At 39.2% G+C, this 18674-nt stretch overlaps 1 protein-coding gene across 5 annotated transcripts in view; it reads left to right on the forward strand.

Moving 5' to 3' along the window:
- LOC121718806 (NACHT, LRR and PYD domains-containing protein 3-like) overlaps positions 1–18674 on the forward strand; it is an 849641-nt gene that overhangs the window by 35498 nt on the left and 795469 nt on the right. For 2 of the 5 annotated variants that reach the window (XM_042104050.1, XM_042104052.1), the window contains one exon: positions 1–1174. This exon is cut by the window's left edge and continues 473 nt beyond it. The exons of the other annotated variants lie outside the window; for them this stretch is intronic. In XM_042104050.1, the coding sequence (XP_041959984.1) occupies positions 1–63 (63 nt within the window). In that variant the 3' untranslated portion in view covers positions 64–1174. Of the gene's footprint in view, positions 1175–18674 lie in introns of those variants that run through there. 5 annotated transcript variants of the gene reach the window in all.

An 18674-nucleotide genomic window follows, 5' to 3' on the forward strand; every position in this document is an offset into this window, starting at 1 on the left:
ACTGAGCCCCTCTATCCAGGGTTTTGGGTTTGGGGTGAGGTGTCCCTGCGCAAGATCACATGAGCTCGTCCTCCAACAGCACGTCCACATGTCACCCTTTCTCTCTACTCCCCCTCCCTTCTCTTCTTCTCTTCATCCCTCTCTCTCTCTTATCCCTTACTCTCTACCTCTCTTTCTGACCCTTCATTTTCTCTGTCTCCTCCCTTTTCCCTCTTCCACTCATTCTCTCTCCCTCACCCCCCTCCTCCCTTTCTTTTCTTATCTTTCTCTTTTTCATCCATCACCTGTTTGGGGCTGATCCATTTTCAAATTTGTGTGTGTGTGTGTGTGTAAGAGAGAAACCGTTGTCTATTTTGCACACTTCATCGTAATCCCTCTTTCTACACTTTTCTCTTCCTCTCTTCCCCCTCTTCTCTTCCTTCTCTCTTTCTGTATAAATGAGGCCATTTCACCAACTGCAAAATTAAAACATAAATTCATCAACACAAGACACTCCGTAACATTCCGCAGTAGCCACGTAACCGTAGCAACATCCAACTTAAATTGCAACATTCCGCAGTAACCATGTAACCGTAGCAACATTCATTCTCTGTGGCCCTGGCAGTTGAGCATGCTGCAGGAACACCCGAGTCACACACTCCTGTTCATACACATGTGTAATGCTATTGAGATTATATTATAGTGTTTATTTATTTTCATTAGGCTATTGATTGAATTGACATTGGTGTGTTATTATTGCCATTCTCCTTAATGTAGTCTTACCAACTTTTTTAATTGTTTTCTGTTACAAAATAAATTACAAAATTAATCAATTACAAAACTACCATAACCATATTGATATTTATTCACTGTATAGGCTACTGTTTGGGTGATACTATAGAAATGCTGTATAGGCTACTGTTTGGGTGATACTATAGAAATGCTGATGTTGATTTCTTCATATTTTGCGCTTTTCCTAAAATGAATGAGTGGATCATAAGAATGTTTCAGCAACAACATGATGAATTGAATAATATATTAATAAATAATTGAAAATTATTTGCTGGTCTGGGGGTGTCAGTGTTTCTATATGTGTTCACACAGAACTATAAAACATGCTTGTTTTTCTGACTTACAATATGTAAATAAAATGTGTTTCTGACTTTAAAATGTCTAAATAAAAAATCTGAAAGGACTTGTGATGAACCTGTTGTCATTTCTTTGTTTCATTGTTTTCTGCCATTACAAAATATTATGAGTATGTGATCTCTTTCCTGTAGTTGGTCATGACATGCATTAACCACCAAGGTCATATCTCCATTCAGTGCAACACTACCAGATAAGTACATTGCAGTAGTAAATAACAGGTCACATTCCCATACTGTAGCCTGCAGGTACAGTAGATGCACAATCTTATATTTTTCTTAACATAAGATTCAAACAGTAAGATATCACTTTTTGCAGTGATACTGTAGCCTGCAGGTAGATGAGTGAGGGCAGATGTGAGTTTGTCTCCAGGGAGACTCTTCAGGCATTCAGCAACTTGTCTGGTCTGAAAGCACACGGCCACTTAGGGGATACGACTCCTTGGGGGCAGCATTGCTGGGGATAACAGTGCTCCTGCTGCAGGGAGCTGGAGAGGCCTAGCAGGCACACATGTGAGGGGATCCCATGGATGAGGGGGGAGGGGTGGAGGTAGGTTCTCTTCACACTGCTTACCGTACAAATACGGTTCTGATGGGGAACAGTGCTACCTCATGCAGCAACCAGGGGCATTGGTGATAAGGTTGCGCTGATTCGGGTGTAGGGTAGTGGCACTATACTGGATGGTATATCAGTCAGAATATAGGACGAAGGAGAGATGGGTCTTAACTCTGTATTGTTCAAGCATTGATATTCAGACTTGCCAAACTAGTATAGGCTAAACACAGTCTGAAATTATAAAAACAAAATATGACTTAGATTCTAATTACTTACAGTAATATTTCTGGAGCTCATTATACATAAATGCATCATTATTATGCTCATCGAGCTGAACTGTAGGCTTGAAATACATACAATAACACTAATTCCCTTCCAGTTAAGATTTAGAACATTTGTTCGTGACTACAATTATTCCATGGTCAATGTCGCCATCTAGCGGCGTAAAACGGTACTGCGTAATGACATTAACAGCTCATACAATGACCTGGGAAAAAACAAGATGCCGTCAATATGAACCTAAATGTTTTATCAGTGGTCACATGGTAAAGTGCCATTGTAATTTATGGGGTTGGAACTTGTTTGTTCATGCTTATTAACAGTTCTAGTATGATATGGGGTCCGTGTAACGCTTTGCAGTGCTTTGTTCTATTTGTTCCATCCATCTGGTCCAAATAAAAAATGTGTTCGATAATCCAATTTTCAATTTGTTTTAACTGGTCAGCAAATAGATAATTGCTGCTATTTTCTAAATGTGTCATTAGTCACGCAAGATAAAGAAAACAGAAACTGGATTGGAAACAAAAGTAAAATTCAGTTAATATTGGATTTTGGCCCCTTTTTTTACTGTTTTTGTTGGGCTGAACCACGCGTAGGGGTGGGTGACCTGATATTGGCGCGCGATGTTGGTGATCACATTTTATCAGCGGATGTAGAGCATAGACTGTAAAAAATAGATGTAGAGATGGAGGGCTATCAAACACAGTTCCGCTTGCATCAAGGTGCCAAGCGATTGATAATGTCAGCTCGAGATCAGAACTTCAGATGCAGAGGGAGACATTGCTGCGTCCTGACACTTATGAGTAGGCCTACGTGAGCCCCAGTAGCCTACAGGCCAATGTAGGCTATTTGCTGTTGAAATTAATAAATGGATAAACGGATAAATTAGGCTCACCGTTGTGTCTTCGTTTAGCCTAATGAAACCTAGCGTAAAGCGTTAAATAAGCAAAAATACCATGTCAAACAGTGCTCGGGGTAGCCTGTATAGTCCGGTATAGCCAAGACTGACGTCGATGGCAAAGCATTCTGCTTTGGGGAATTATTTGCTATGGCCATGGTATTCAAATATAGGCTACTGTAGATATGTTCAACATAGGCTTATGTTTAACGTGCCTTCTCCCAAAAAGTTTGTCATTCATCTCTAAAGTAATGAGTCAAAATCACAAACAACTTCAGGCGGCGCTCCCTTCCACCATCTAGCCTGGCCCAGCTAGATGCTGTTCTCCCCCCGGTGTTCGTGGTTCAGTCCAACCACAAGGGCAAAAAAGGAAAATTAGAAAATTGACGCATCATTTCAATTTTTAACTTCTGAACAGAAAACCGTAACTGTGCTCAATTGAAAATCAAAATAAGCAACAATAACCCATTTACTGTGCCGTCCTAAAGAATGGATAACGGATTTTTAAGCCTATTTTTATATTTTTTCATGTGAATTCTGCAAATAGAACATAGCACTGCAAAGCGTTACACGGACCATATGGCATACATTTTTCACATTTATTTTTCATTGTAACACATCAGGAAGCTTTTATCTTTTATGTCCTCATTTGAGGACATCGGGACTTAAAATGTGTGCCTCCCAGATTGCTTCCACATAATAGACCTGGTGCTAGTTCTAAAAGTTCAGCAGTTTCCAACACACACATGCACACACTCACACACTTTGCATTGTTTTTTGCATTTTGCACTGTTGTTTTCACACAGTTTTGTCAACTAAACTTAAAAATTATTTTTTTAATTATATATTCCTCATACAATGTCCTCCATTGCTACGTTCTTACAACAGTAGAAACGCCAGGTGGTAAATTCCTGAGCTAAACACATGACATATTACAATCTCATAGAACGATTACACTATATTAGGCCTACTTCAAGGAAACTATAGCAAAAGCAAATTTAACTATATAACTTGCATAAGCCTACCAGTGTGGATTAACTCGATTTAAACATACGAATTTAGCCTACATTTAGCCTAGGCTACTTTTCATCAATGACTCGCCACTCTGAATAGTAAATACTGGATTAAGAGCACGCCGAAGTTGCACGTCTGCTCTTTAGACTACTGCAGGCACTGGCAGAGAAACTAAACAGGAAACACGTGAGTTAGTTTAACAAAGAAAATATCGCGACAAATGATCTATGAATCAAATGAATGGCGAATGCACATAAAAGTCCAAGCCTTTTCTACACCTCTGTCAAAGTCTGCTTTATTGTCAATTTCTTCACATGTCAAGACATACAAAGAGATCGAAATTCCACTATCCCACGATGGAGACAAGACATATTTTACCAATTAGGTCCACAGACAAACATAACATTCAAGTAAACAATATAAAAAGTAAAAATAAGAAGGCACATACAATGAAGAAATAAGAGCAGCAAAATTTGGGTTGAAATTGTGCAATTGTGCATACAGTAGACAGTCAATATAATTGTGCAAAAGTCAGGCCAATAAATGGCTGAGGTAGTTCTGTTTGACCTAAGTATGCAAGTGGCATAGTGGTGCAAGTTATGTAAGAGCAGCAGAAGTGTGTTCAGAAGTGTTTTTTTCAGGACAACATCACTCACAATTTTGGTCGCCTTGCGGGTGAGGTGGGAGGTGTAAATGTCCTTCAGGGAGGGGAGTGAAGCACCAATAATCCTTCCAGCTGTATTCACTATGCGCTGCAGGGCTTTTCTGTTGTATTCAGTGCAGCTTCCGCCCCACACAGCGATACAGCTGGAGAGGATGCTCTCAATGGTGCCTCGGTAGAATGTGGTCATGATGGCTGGTGGAGCACTTGCTCGCCTGAGTTTCCGCAGGAAGTACAGGCGGCGCTGAGCTTTCTTCGCCAGTGATGCAGTGTTGGTGGTCCAGGAGAGGTCTTCACTGATGTGCACCCCCCAGGAATTTGGTGCTGCTGTCTGCAGCAGCTGTTGATCTGCATGAAGTGGGGAAGGAGTAGGCCTAGCATCTAGTCAGGGGCGTATCAAGCTTTTTTAAAGTGTGGGAGGTTCTGGGATAGGAAAGTAAAATAATCCCGTCAAATTATAAATAACTCCAGGGAGTGGGGCTACATTGTCTTATCATATATTATGCAAACAAAACCATGCACATAGCCTACTGTTAAAGCAACAAATGAGAAGAATTTGTATTTATACTCCTTGGCATCATGGACACATTATGAGCCACTGGGCCCCTGGGCTCAGACATGAAATGGGTCCCCCTGCCCACCTCTGAAAAGTTAGAACATTTACATGTAGCCTATTCATTTAGCAGACACTTTTCATCAAAAGTGACTTACATGCCAATTCTATTACAAGGGACTACACTGACTCCAGAGCAACTTTGACAGCCATGTTATTACATGATTTAAAATTAATTTGCTCTCAACAAGGAAAAGCCTACATGAAACAGTTAAATGTAAGTGAAGTTGCAAACATGAATAGGCCTACAAAATGAGATGAACTACAGTGCACGCTGAGTTCAAAATTCTTTTAATCTTTTAATTATTCTACCTTGTGTCTAATATGTTTTGTTTTTAATTTTTCTACAATTATATTATGTACTTTTTAAACATTTTCTTTAACTATTGCTCTTTAATTCTTTTATTACATTACGTAGGCTAGCCTACACTATGTAGCAAGCCTGAAGTAGCAATCAAGCTATAATGTTAAGTTCATCTCATTACAAATATGATTTTTTTAAAAGGAGTCAATCTGCCTTTTCCTTTTGTGCATCCTACAGTAATATTGCCTGAGAAAAAGAGAAAGATTTATGTCACATACAATGCTGCAAAGTACTGCCAAATAAAATAAAAACACGGAAGTACTTGCACTAACAGATCTAGCTAAATGCCAATGCCACACTGGATGGTATGGCTATAATCTCTGGTTAGCTTGTTCACATGGTTGATTGACCTTGTCTAGCATAGCATTCTCCATGATATTATGCAGGATTAGAATTACTAACAAACAAAATTGTATCAGTCAGTCAATGAATTTTGGTTTAGTAATTTAGCATAATGCAGTAACAATTATCATTTCAATTCTACCTCAGACGTTTACTAATGCAGACCCAAGCAGCAGCACAGGTATAGCCTTGAAAGACGCACACTTTGAATTTGATCAGAGCGACTCTGCTAACTAAATTTGATGTGATTGGCTGGATGACCGTTCAATCAAATCAACAGACCTATTTGTGTCTCTCTCTGTGTGCATTACGGTAGATACGGTTCCAAAGCTTACGGGAGTGTTTATTTACATATTTTACTTTCGCTTTAATCTGACAAACAGTGGGGGAATAGAATGGTGTTTCAGCAAAAGTGTGTATGTTATAACACCCATAACCCATACGCTTGCTACGCCCCTGCCAGTGGCCGTTCTAGGATTTTTCTGAGACAGGGGCCATAAAGGGGCCACATCATACACTGAGGGGCCAAGAACCGGTCAACATCCATACACAGAAAATCCCTTGTTCAGTAAGGCAGAGGCACGTTGTCTACGTGATATGCAGGACTATACGCAGTATACCCAAAGTCCTTTTAGGCAAGTCCCTCCACTCGACGGCCATATTGCAACGCTTTTTGGGCACTCATCGGGCATCCTATTCGGCAGAAATGTGCGTGCGCAAGGCTTCACGACACCAATCTTGCTCCAGAGTTCACAACACATGATTGGCATGATGCCTTCACAACACACCATATGATTGGCTCAATGTATTCACATCACACCACATGATTGGCTCAATGTATTCACATGTTGACGTTTGGCCGAGGAAGGGGTGGGATATGTGTAGGAGGATTTCTATGGAGGATTTTTTGAGTGCTGTGTCTCCTCATTAGAAAGTCTCTGGTATACCCACTTAAAAAGCATCACTATTTCAGGTTAGGTATTAATATTTGGGGTTGATCACAGTATACCCACTACAGCTAACTAGACTACACCACAGCAGTAAGGTGCATACATTTCACCAGTCTTACCTTGTTCAAATACTTGAATGCTAAATGCTAAAAAACAAAAAAGCCAATACAATTCTTAACAATTTTCCTATTTATTTATAATGTGCATTGAACACACAATATAAAACTAAAATATAATAGACACTTCAGTGGAAATACATTGATATTTTAAACAGAAATCATACATCATCATACACACATTTTTCGTTCAATTAAACAAGTTTTACTTTAACTGTTTCCCCTTTTGTTGATAAGAGAAACCACTTTCACTGCCAGTTTGCGTACATTAAAACACACACACACACACACACACACAGCATGTGAGCAACAACTACATCATATTTACACAATTTTTTCAACAACTTATTTGGAATGGTCTTTGAAGCCACCGTCTTGCTTCCAGTTAGAAAAGCCTGATTCTGATTTGAAGACTGACGATGGGTCATTTGAAAGCGAAAATTACGGAAGGGGTAGCAAAACACTAAAGATGGAATATTCCATTTGAAGTCTTTGTATCAGAAGTCATTGAGTGGCCTCTTCCTATTTCCGTGCTGCATCTTGCGGAATACCAGTTTAGGAGAGGTTGCACAGAATCATCTGCTCTAGAATGGGAAATGTCTGGAGAGAAGAAAATGAAACAAGTTTGAGTAACTTAATTGTTATTAACTTTCATAACCCACTGTCAACCTGGCGTTTCTAAAATGAATGACAAAATATGCTCATTGTAGTGGCAATAGGAAATAGCATCATACCATTAGGAGCAGCTATGCTTGGTGACTGGTGGTTCTGAAGACTGTGGGTTGAAGTCACCAGCTCCTGCGCCATCCCAGTCTGTAGGTGAAACACAAATGCGTGTTTCACAAAATCCATGCTTGTATTCAGCATGTCGTCTGGCAACTGTAAAACCAGTTATTATTTTTTAAAATCATATAAAGCTTGAGTGAATAGAGTAGAAAATTTAACCAATTTATCTCAATGAAACTCTCCTTGTCCTAACACTTTGAGACAGAATTCATGCGAAGCCCATGAATCAAATAAACTCAGAATAGTGGTTAATAACTTTGCAATGATCACATTAACTACAAAAACGTAGCGTTAGCTATTAGGCATGTATTCTCATGTTTATGTTAGCAGCTGCCAGTTTTCCTCAAGCAAAAAATTGAACGTTACTTACATTTGGTAAGACGCACTAGCACATGTAATATTATTAATTTCGGACCCCAAACAAACCGGATGTCCATTTCTCTGCATTTCATATAACACCATTTCAAACACTTCATACATTACCTTTCCATACATAAAATCTATCAGCATGCTAACAAACAATCAAACCTCAACTCAAGTAACCTAACGTTAAGTTAATGTTAACAGTTCACTGATTAAGTCAGTTAACAGTTCACTGCAAGCTTGCTGCTGCTTCGTAATTTAATTGACAAACTTAACATATTGTGACAGCAACAAATAAACGTCCCTTTCACATAATGATGATAACATAGAGATTTGTGACTCACCAAGAAACTTCTGTGGAGGATGAAACGCTGCCATCGGTTCTTCACGTTAGAATTCTAGCTGATACTTTCGTTAGCCAAATGTATCGGTTCTTAACGTTAGCTGATACTTCCGTGAGCCAAATGTATCGTTTCTTCACATTAGCAGAGACATTTCTGGTTAGCCAAATGTATTCTTTCTTTTACAGTTTACTGTGTGCTTTAGCTTTCAAGCTTCATAGGTGCATTACTGCCATCAGTTGTTTGGGAATGGAATTGCATCTCTGATCGTCATTCTCAACAAGTTTGACACTTATTGATGATTGACGGTACAAGGGCCAGTCAGGGGCCAATGAGATTTCAGATGGGGCCCGGGCCCCATGAGTTTGGCTGAGCGGCCAGATCTATGAAGGCTGTTGGTTGTTCCAAACTTTGCCATTTGAGAATGATGGAGGCTATCGTGCTCTGCGAAAAAAAAGGGTTTAAAAAAAAAAAAAAAAACACTCTCTGGGACCCGTTTTCAAAAAAGATTGTTTTTGGTCACCTAAAACGCCGTCGTCGCGTGGAAGCAAGGCGTAAACAACTTTACCAGTTTAAAAAAAAACGTAGAAGGATCAAAAGTGTCTTGGGCAACAAGGGGCCCTATCATGACATTCTAAAGTGCATCGTCACTCGTCAAAAGTCTGTTCAAATTTAGTAGGATGTCCAGTTCACATTGGGAGGGGTTTCGCTATCAAAAGTGGAGCGCATGGCGTAACAAGGTGTTCCTAGGTCTTTTAATCAGTCATATGGGTGTGTTTGGGGCGTAACATCATTTTAAACCAATGAGAATGACATCTGTCATTCCCTTTAACGGCGCAACGCGCGATATGTCAAATAAATGCATCGGTATTTTGGCATTCAAAGGCGCATTTGAAGGAGGCTGCTTGCGAGACCGTATAGAATAGTCATTCCACTAAACCATGCATTACTAAAACCTAGCATAGCCTTCACGCATTTGCACTCGTCTATTTGAACTCATTGGCAACTAACTTCACCAAGGAGTCAGTCAACGACAAGACAGTTATATGCAGTTGCTTTCACTATTGACTGACAATGGGTTACCACCGAAAACATAGGCTGGAAAAAGCAACACTTACCCTAATATTGCTCAAATGACTGAATAAAACAACATTTATCCTGCAGAGGAGTTGCTTATATCTCGTGACAGTGCGTCTTCAACTGTGCTCCATACGTGTCTCTCGCCTCTCCCCCACTCTAAAAAATGGCTGGGTTGAAAACAACCCAGTTGTTTTCAACCCAGCCGCTGAGTAAAATGGGGTCCAACACAGCATTGGGTTATCTTAACCAAGCAAATTGGGTTACTAAATTTAACCCAACAACTGGGTTGAAATTTAACCAATATTTTGGGTTATGTTGACACAACTGTTTAGTTAAAGTTACGTAATGTTTGGGTTATGTAACCAAATCCCCAAAAACTACTGGTTGATTTTTAAAATACTCTGCTGTTACAAACTTTCAATAACTCAAAGTTTGTATTTACTTACTTGAAAGTCACACCTTCTGTTAACAGCTTTAGGCATGGTATAAACAGTCTATCAAATGGCCATCAAAAGCCATGCAATGAAATAAAACAGGTCGACACAATTATTCATTTGATAGTTTTCTTTATTTTTGAATAGATATAAAATATAGCCTAGTATAAAATGCTTGTGACACTTCCATGAAGGCAGGCAGATTCCAAAGTCCGTTTTGGGGGTCAGCCCTGTCAATCATAGAAAAAAAGAGTGCATTTTAATCACTGTTAGCTACAGCACTTTATGTCAAGACTTGCATGAACCAGTGAATTATATTGACAGACACAAAAATCCACCAGGAGACAAATTATTAGTGCAGCACACTCGGAAACCATGACCACCTAATATTATGGAGTTGTTTTAAACATAATACCGGTAATAGCCTACAAAACGTGCGTTTAGGCCCTATGTCAGATCTTGATAACACTAACATTACCATTAGCCTAACATTAGGCTGACAAACATAAGTTCAGCAGTGCTAACGTTAGCTAGCTAATGTTAACACATTATTCAGTTAGTGAATCCAAGTTAAAGGAGAATTCCGGTGTGATATTGACCTAAAGTGTATCGAAACATGATACCGAGTGTGAACGTATGTCTCATAGCCCATCTCGGCTTGTCCCCTGCACTCCAAAATCTGGCGCTAGTTAGCCGATGCTACCAACATCTTTTTCAATAGTGGTGCTTCGGCATCGGGCTAGCCATGCAAATAAATCACTGTTTTACACCCATTTACGAGGCTCAATGTATCTCCACACTTCATTGGTAGACTTCCGAGGGCCCTGACATTTAAAACGAGACATTGAGAACTTTGAAAAAGCACTGGTAGTTTACTTACAAGACGATTTATACAGACAGTATCTTCACGAAGTTTAGCGTTTGCAGCCATCTTGAATTTAGTCACGATAAGTCGAGCAACGAGTAAGAATAAACAGCTATGATAAGGGATCAGATTCCAAAAATAATTCAGTGGAAATGCATGGATTCCAGTTGCTGCTACTGGAAGAAACTGGAATCCATGCATTTCCACTGAATTATTTTTATTATATTATGAATTATTCTAGCTGCTGGTATAGATAGATAGATAGATAGATACTTTATTGATCCCCAGGGTATGCTAATTGTAGTTCGTTGTAAAAGTTTGTTTTGTTTCTGTTCAGCAGTTCCTACCCAGTCAATACAGAACTATGTTTTTATGAGTCTGTACTTTAGTAGATTTAACATTAACAGTAGCTAATATTAGCTGGAATGACACCTAACCTGCTTGAAGCTGAACGAAATGGAAAGCAGAATATTCCTTGATATCACGAAGGGTATGTCTCTGGGTGAACTTTTACAATCCGTCTGGATAAAAATAAATAAAAGCAGATACATACCTTCCGAAATCACCCGATTTCCATTGCATTTTGACAGCTGCTGGACTTGACGGTTGAAAGAATATGCCTGCCTGCCTGCCTGATGATTTTTTTTTCTCAACCTTCAAGTAACTATGCAGCTGTGTTGAAGTCACCCTGGTGCTGGGTAGTGTACTCCACGTCAGGTGGGGACAGGAGGCAGCACAGCCCTAAACTATCAACCCAGCAGTGATAAACTATCAACCCAGCAAGCTGGGTTACAGAAATGACCCAATATGAGTAAAAACAACCAAACAAAATGACCCAACAGCCTCAACCCAGCGTTTGGGTTGAAAAAATAACCCAGCATTTTTTAGAGTGCCTAATCACTTTTAATCGTCATTACCAATTTGCAAATGACGGTGAATAACTACTCATCATGAGATGTACAGCATTTCGTAATATCTTTGTTCTAATTATGTTTCCCATTGTAATCGTGCAATTTGTAATGCTTTGCATGGACGTGCGCTGGTGTGCGTTCATGAATGATAGAAGGATGGTGCGTGCACCTACCAATATGACTGACATCCGCTCTTAAAATAGCTATGAACAACTCGCCATTGACTTCTGACCAGGTTTAGGTGGTGTATCATAGCGATCTTTAGACAAAAATACCGAATTCAACTTTGCGCGGGTGAATAACGAGTATTACGCCATGTGCTGGTGACCCAAAATACAGCCCTAAGAGTCCAGATCAACGAGCACAGGAGCGCCATCTACAGGAGATGCACAAAGTCACCAGACGTTGTTATAGGCCAGTGGTTCTCAAACTGGGGGTCGCTAAAAATATTGGAGGGGTCGCAAAATTATTTGCAGTCTGCAAGTCATTTTTGTAAAGGTTTTTTGTCAAAGGCTACAATTGACATAATGCCTTTGATGTTGACATAACCTACCTATCAGAGAAGACATTTTCTGCCTCTGCTTACAATGCCCATCTCACAACATTTCGAAACAAACTCTGCCGGTTAGAAGGGGGTCGCGGTGCCTCTTCACGTTTTTATTAACAAAAGCACAACGTGTAAGCATTAGAACACAACGGACCGTGTCTGGCCCAGAACTTGAAGAGGCAGAACCAATCACTATATCCCCAGGGGGTCCGACCCCCCGGACCGCCAACCACCAGTGTGCCCGGGGTTATACATAGCTGATTGACAGCCAGTCGCTACAATACAATAAAACTAAATTGCATTAACACAAAGTGCAATGCGTGACGTCGTTAGGTAGGCTATGGACATTCGGGGCCGTAGCTATATTTCTCTCCAATAAATATGTTCCAGTCAGATGTGTTCAAAAGGTATATTGTACAGCAACACACAACAACACAACGCATAAGCTAAACAAACAAACACCCACAAAAGCAGTCAGCAGTCAATAATAATAAGGCGGGTCCTCCCTGTGGAGGCGACAGGCCAGGGGTATTGGCTGAAAAAGGTTCTTCAGTCAAAAAAGACCTCTTCTTTAGCATAAGGCCACACAGACACAATAATATGATTCTTCATATGATATGGAGAACCTCCTGAGACCCTGCGTCCTCGTATGAGGACATAACATTTAGGCTTTGCTGGACTTTCTACTTCAATATTCTGAATACATTTCTGTTGCCCTCATATCATGACAGTTATTTGTACCAGTTAGTGATAATAAAAGCACATTACACTATATTGGGAAAAAACAAGATGGCGTCGATATCAACATGTTTTATCAATGGGCATGACAATTGTCGTTATGGTAAGGACTGTTTAATTTACACAGATGCGCACACACAAGAATGAGCGCTCACACCACTACCCCCTAATGCTATGCCTCTTTATTTGATAACAATAAATTAAGAAACGTTTCCTATTCTGGGAAATGTTTAGTTTCTTTTTCTTTCGGCCGCGGTTCAATGATAGCGTTTAATTGTGCCAGAAATTATCCGCGGACCAGTAATCGCCTCGTCGAGGAGGCCCTAACCCTGCAGATCATAGACAGAGAACGCATAGGCCTACTGTATGCTTTGGGTAAAGAACACTTTGCATGTCCAGTGTACACGGAGAATGACAGTGTCTTGGAGCGGCCGCACCCCCCGCAACTCCCAATGTCACTGATTCCGACAGATACCGACACTTCTACTTTTTATCTGGTGATGGTGGAGTTGACCGGACATCTGAGGCTTCAGACGTTACCAATTTATCATCATCCATCGCGTCTGGCCTCTGAAAAAACTTTCAAGGCTAGTCTGCCTGGGCCTGGCCATGTTTGAACCGCCTCACTCATTTGTTCGTTGTTGAACATGGACGTTTTAAGCCGCGTGCGCTTCCTATTTGAAATGCAGCATAGGCTATGCGTGTTGTTTAATAGCTTACTTTTCAAACGGTAGAGCCTGTTCATTTAAAAACATAGCCAGAGGACGTATAATAGGCTTACATATTAAGGTTTATTTTCAAATTCAGATTGCGTTAGGGGACGGGATTATTAGCCAAATGCAATCGGACAATTTGACCGGAGAGATCTAATTTTGTCGGACATTTCATTTTTTTTCCGGCCAATGTCCGGTAATTACCGATCAACGGAAACCCTGGTGCCTCCCAGATTGCTTCCACATAATAGACCTGGTGCTAGTTCTAAAAGTTCAGCAGTTTTCAATACACACATGCACACACTCACACACTTTGCATTGTTTTTTGCATTTTGCACTGTTGTTTTCACACAGTTTTGTCAACTAAACTTAAAATTGATTTTTTAAATTATATATTCCAATGAATATGCGCTCATTTTACTAAATCATGCGCTCATTTTACTGAGTTGTGCACTCATTCTAGTACATAGTGTGCTCATTTTACTAAATTGTCCACTCTTTTTAGTAAATAGTTCACTCATTTTACTAAACTGTGAGCTCATTTGACAAAAAAGGCTAATTTTGCTAAATCATGCCCTCATTGTACTAGATTGTGCACTGAATTTAGCAAATGATGTGCTCAGTTTTGTAAATAGTGTGCTCATTTTATTAAATTGTTGGCTCATTTAGCTAAATTGTACTTTCGTTTAGCTAAATTACACACATTTTTAGTAAAATGAGTGCACATTATCTTGATATACACACAAAATGTCTTGCAATGACTCCTCCAGGGTGCCATAGTATCACACACACACACACACACACACACACACACAGTTTGCATTATTTTGCACATCCTTAAATTTAGTGTTTAATTTCATTGTTTATGTTTTTGTTACTCATGAAGCCCTAATAAACCAAAATAACTGAGAGAAATAAAATGCATTCAAATTTATACCCCGGGTCTCAGGAGGTTAATTATGATTAAACAAAAATACCTAGGTCTAGGTTATACACCCGACAAAAACAGTATAACTATTGACATTCCTTGTGTATGAACACTAAAATTCTACCAGAAATGTATGTTACAATTCCTGCAAAACAGCTATGAAGTGGTGACAAAGCACAAGTGACATGAAGGAATCTCACTGGACTTGTTGGAGCAGTGACAGGATTGGTTCTCTAATGAAATATCAAAGCATGAATTAAATATCTTCTGTTTGTTTCAGCTTTAGATAGAAAGCTGCTCCTATGCTCTGTGGCTTCTCACAGATCATCTTCATCTACTTAGCAGAGGGATGACACCTATGTTTGGATATTCATGGTTCAGGTTTATAATAATTAGGGGGAACTTATTTGGCATGATGCACATTTTTTTGCACCTTCCAATTCTAGAGACACACAGATACTGGGGGCGACTATAGCATATATGATTGAACCAGATTCGCTCCAGGTTGACTAGGTCTACGAGCAATCAATACAGTTGAATGTAATTTAGTTCAGATAGTTATGAAGCTATTGTCATATCAGATCATAGCCCAGTTAGTTATGAATTAGTTATATCAGATCATAGCCCAGTTAGTTATGAAGCTATTGTTATATCAGATCATAGCCCAGTTAGTTATGAAGTTATTGTTATATCAGATCATAGCCAAGTTAGTTATGAATCAGTTATATCAGATCATAGCCCAGTTAGTTATGAAGCTATCAGAACACAACCCAGTTAGTTATGAAGCTATTGTTATATCAGATCATAACCCAGTTAGTTATGAAGCTGTTGTTATATCAGAGCATAACCCAGTTAGTTATGAAGCTGTTGTTATCAGATCATAACCCAGTTAGTTATGAAGCTGTTGTCATATCAGATCATAGCCCAGTTAGTTATGAATTAGTTATATCAGATCATAGCCCAGTTAGTTATGAAGCTATTGTTATATAAGATCATAGCCCAGTTAGTTATGAAGTTATTGTTATATCAGATCAATAGCCCAGTTAGTTATGAAGCTATTGTTATATCAGATCATAGCCAAGTTAGTTATGAATTAGTTATATCAGATCATAGCCCAGTTAGTTATGAAGCTATCAGAGCACAACCCAGTTAGTTATGAAGCTGTTGTTATATCAGAGCATAACCCAGTTAGTTATGAAGCTGTTGTTATATCAGAGCATAACCCAGTTAGTTATGAAGCTGTTGTTATATCAGATCATAACCCAGTTAGTTATGAAGCTGTTGTTATATCAGAGCATAACCAAATATAATATACCACTTTTGCTTCCCGGAGCATGTCTCTTTGCAGCACGTGTGGCGCTTGTGATGGTATATAGATATATACCGGTATATATATATATATATTGTATACTCATTCTCATGTTTGTTTACACTCGCAGCCCCTACTTGGTGATGACCTGACGCCTTCAGATGACCTGACATGGCTGACATGACAGTTCCTCTCTGTTCTACCATGAATCAATAAATAAAGAAAACTTAATTAATTTGTTAATACAATGCTTCAAAACTGACAACAATGACACATAACTGCACATTGTGTTTCCATACATTTGTCTCCATGACGACTGACGTAACGGTGGGGGTTGGAAATGGAGTGGCACACTTGGCACCATCTGAGGTGGCAGTGGAAAAGAACCCTTTGCAGCGATTACTGAATGAGTTAGCCTAAGCAATTAGCCGCTGATTAACAAGGACAAGGTACAGAGAACCGACTGAGTGCCAGGATGGGGGGAGAGAGTGAAAGAGAGAGAGAGAGAGAGGATAGGGTATATGTTTGTATGACAAGAACCGACAGCTCAGACTGAGAGAGAGAGAGAGAGAGAGAGAGAGGATTATCCTACCAGCCTGGGGTGTGTAACTGTGTAATTGTGTGACTCCTCTGATGTCACCCTCTCCTGGAGGTCAGTAAGTCCATTTACCTGGAGACAGAGGCCACTTTGACACACACACACACACAGACACACACACACATTTAAATATACACAATCGCAAACATTCTGCGGAGGTAGTTCTCCACAGACATACAGTGGAACTGGATGTGAGCTTGAACTGGATGTGAGGTATCAATGCAGTTACCGTTCAAATTTAACTGTTCAAAGAAAACATGTTCACTATGAACGTTCGCCACTGTACGCACCTCTGAAGTCCACTCTCACCTCTCCTGTGTAACACACGCAGGTTTAGGCCAGCGTTTCATCAACAGCTTCACCGTGTAACCAGCCATTTGGAGACCTACAACACTGAAAGTAAGGTGCTGTATAAACTAGGTATACTGGTTACATAAACATACATGGCCCTAACTAAAGCTGCAGTCAGTGACGTATGCTATTTCAGCCCATCCTCCAAACAAATACAAAACCCTGTGTGGAGTTTCACAGGCTTGGCGGTCTTCATGCCACAAGAATAGACTGCATGACGATGAGCATGAGCAAAAAGCCAGAAGAATAAAACCATAAACAAATATAAACAGAAGAATAAAACCATAAACAAATATAAACAGAAGAATAAAACCATAAACAAACAAATATAAACAGAAGAATAAAACCATAAACAAATATGAACAGAAGAATAAAACCACAAACAAACAAATATGAACAGAAGAATAAAACCATAAACAAATATGAACAGAAGAATAAAACCACAAACAAACAAATATGAACAGAAGAATAAAACCACAAACAAATATAAACAGAAGAATAAAACCATAAACAAACAAATATAAACAGAAGAATAAAACCATAAACAAACATAAACAGAAGAATAAAACCACAAACAAATATAAACAGAAGAATAAACCCATAAACAAACAAATATAAACAGAAGAATAAAACCATAAACAAATATAAACAGAAGAATAAAACCATAAACAAACAAATATGAACAGAAGAATAAAACCATAAACAAACAAATATAAACAGAAGAATAAAACCATAAACAAATATAAACAGAAGAATAAAACCATAAACAAACAAATATGAACAGAAGAATAAAACCATAAACAAATATAAACAGAAGAATAAAACCATAAACAAACAAATATAAACAGAAGAATAAAACCATAAACAAATATGAACAGAAGAATAAAACCATAAACAAATATGAACAGAAGAATAAAACCATGAAAGAATAAAAGAATGGAAGGCCAGGGCCCACTTCCCCGATAACGACGGAGACACGCTCTTAAGAGGGTGCGATTCATCTTACGATCGTTCGTTTGGTTTTTCCGACTGTTTCCCGAACATGCTCGTAGCGTGAACGCGCATGCACTGCTCTTAAGATGGTCTTAAGGGGAGCTGTCCACGTTAATAGTTCTGAAATATCCTCTGATTTGACGGTGATGTCAGGTGACTGCACGTCACAGCTATAGGCCTACCATTTAAACTTCGGATCTACACATTAATTCACATCAATACGAAAATAGAAACACTTTGACATTTGCATGTAAGCATCCCCAGTAGGTTATATACCACACAGAGACATAAATAATTGTAATTATTTTAAGATTAGATTGTTGCACCATGCAATAATTTTTCGCGGTGCCACTTAAGAACACGTTTGAAGATAAGAAAGAAGTCGATTTTGATGCAGTAGGCTACAGACTAAACCACATGTTGCTTTCTCTGCTTTTTACCTCATAGGCCTAATAAAATATTCACTTAGCAAAGATAATGTCAAACTATTCTGGCAACGTCTCGTTTCATAACTTGATTGCATTTTTGTCCGCTTTTCATCACATTATTATGACCATTAAATGTAGGCTATTTTGCACGCTAAAATCTGATTCATCACAGGTAAACACAATAAAGAATGGGAACGTAAATTGGATTATGTATTCTAAGTTGTAATTCCTCTGTATGTCCTGTTGGTGACCTCAGTGAGAAGTAGGCCTACTGTTAAGACGCTCTTAGCCGGTAACGAGTACTCTGGAGCACTCGTAGATCTACGAGTGTTTTCACGATGCTCTTAAGCTACGATGGTTTCGGGAAACAGT

This window comes from Alosa sapidissima, chromosome 9 (genome assembly GCF_018492685.1).
Source record: "Alosa sapidissima isolate fAloSap1 chromosome 9, fAloSap1.pri, whole genome shotgun sequence".
Taxonomy (NCBI): Eukaryota; Metazoa; Chordata; class Actinopteri; order Clupeiformes; family Clupeidae; genus Alosa; species Alosa sapidissima.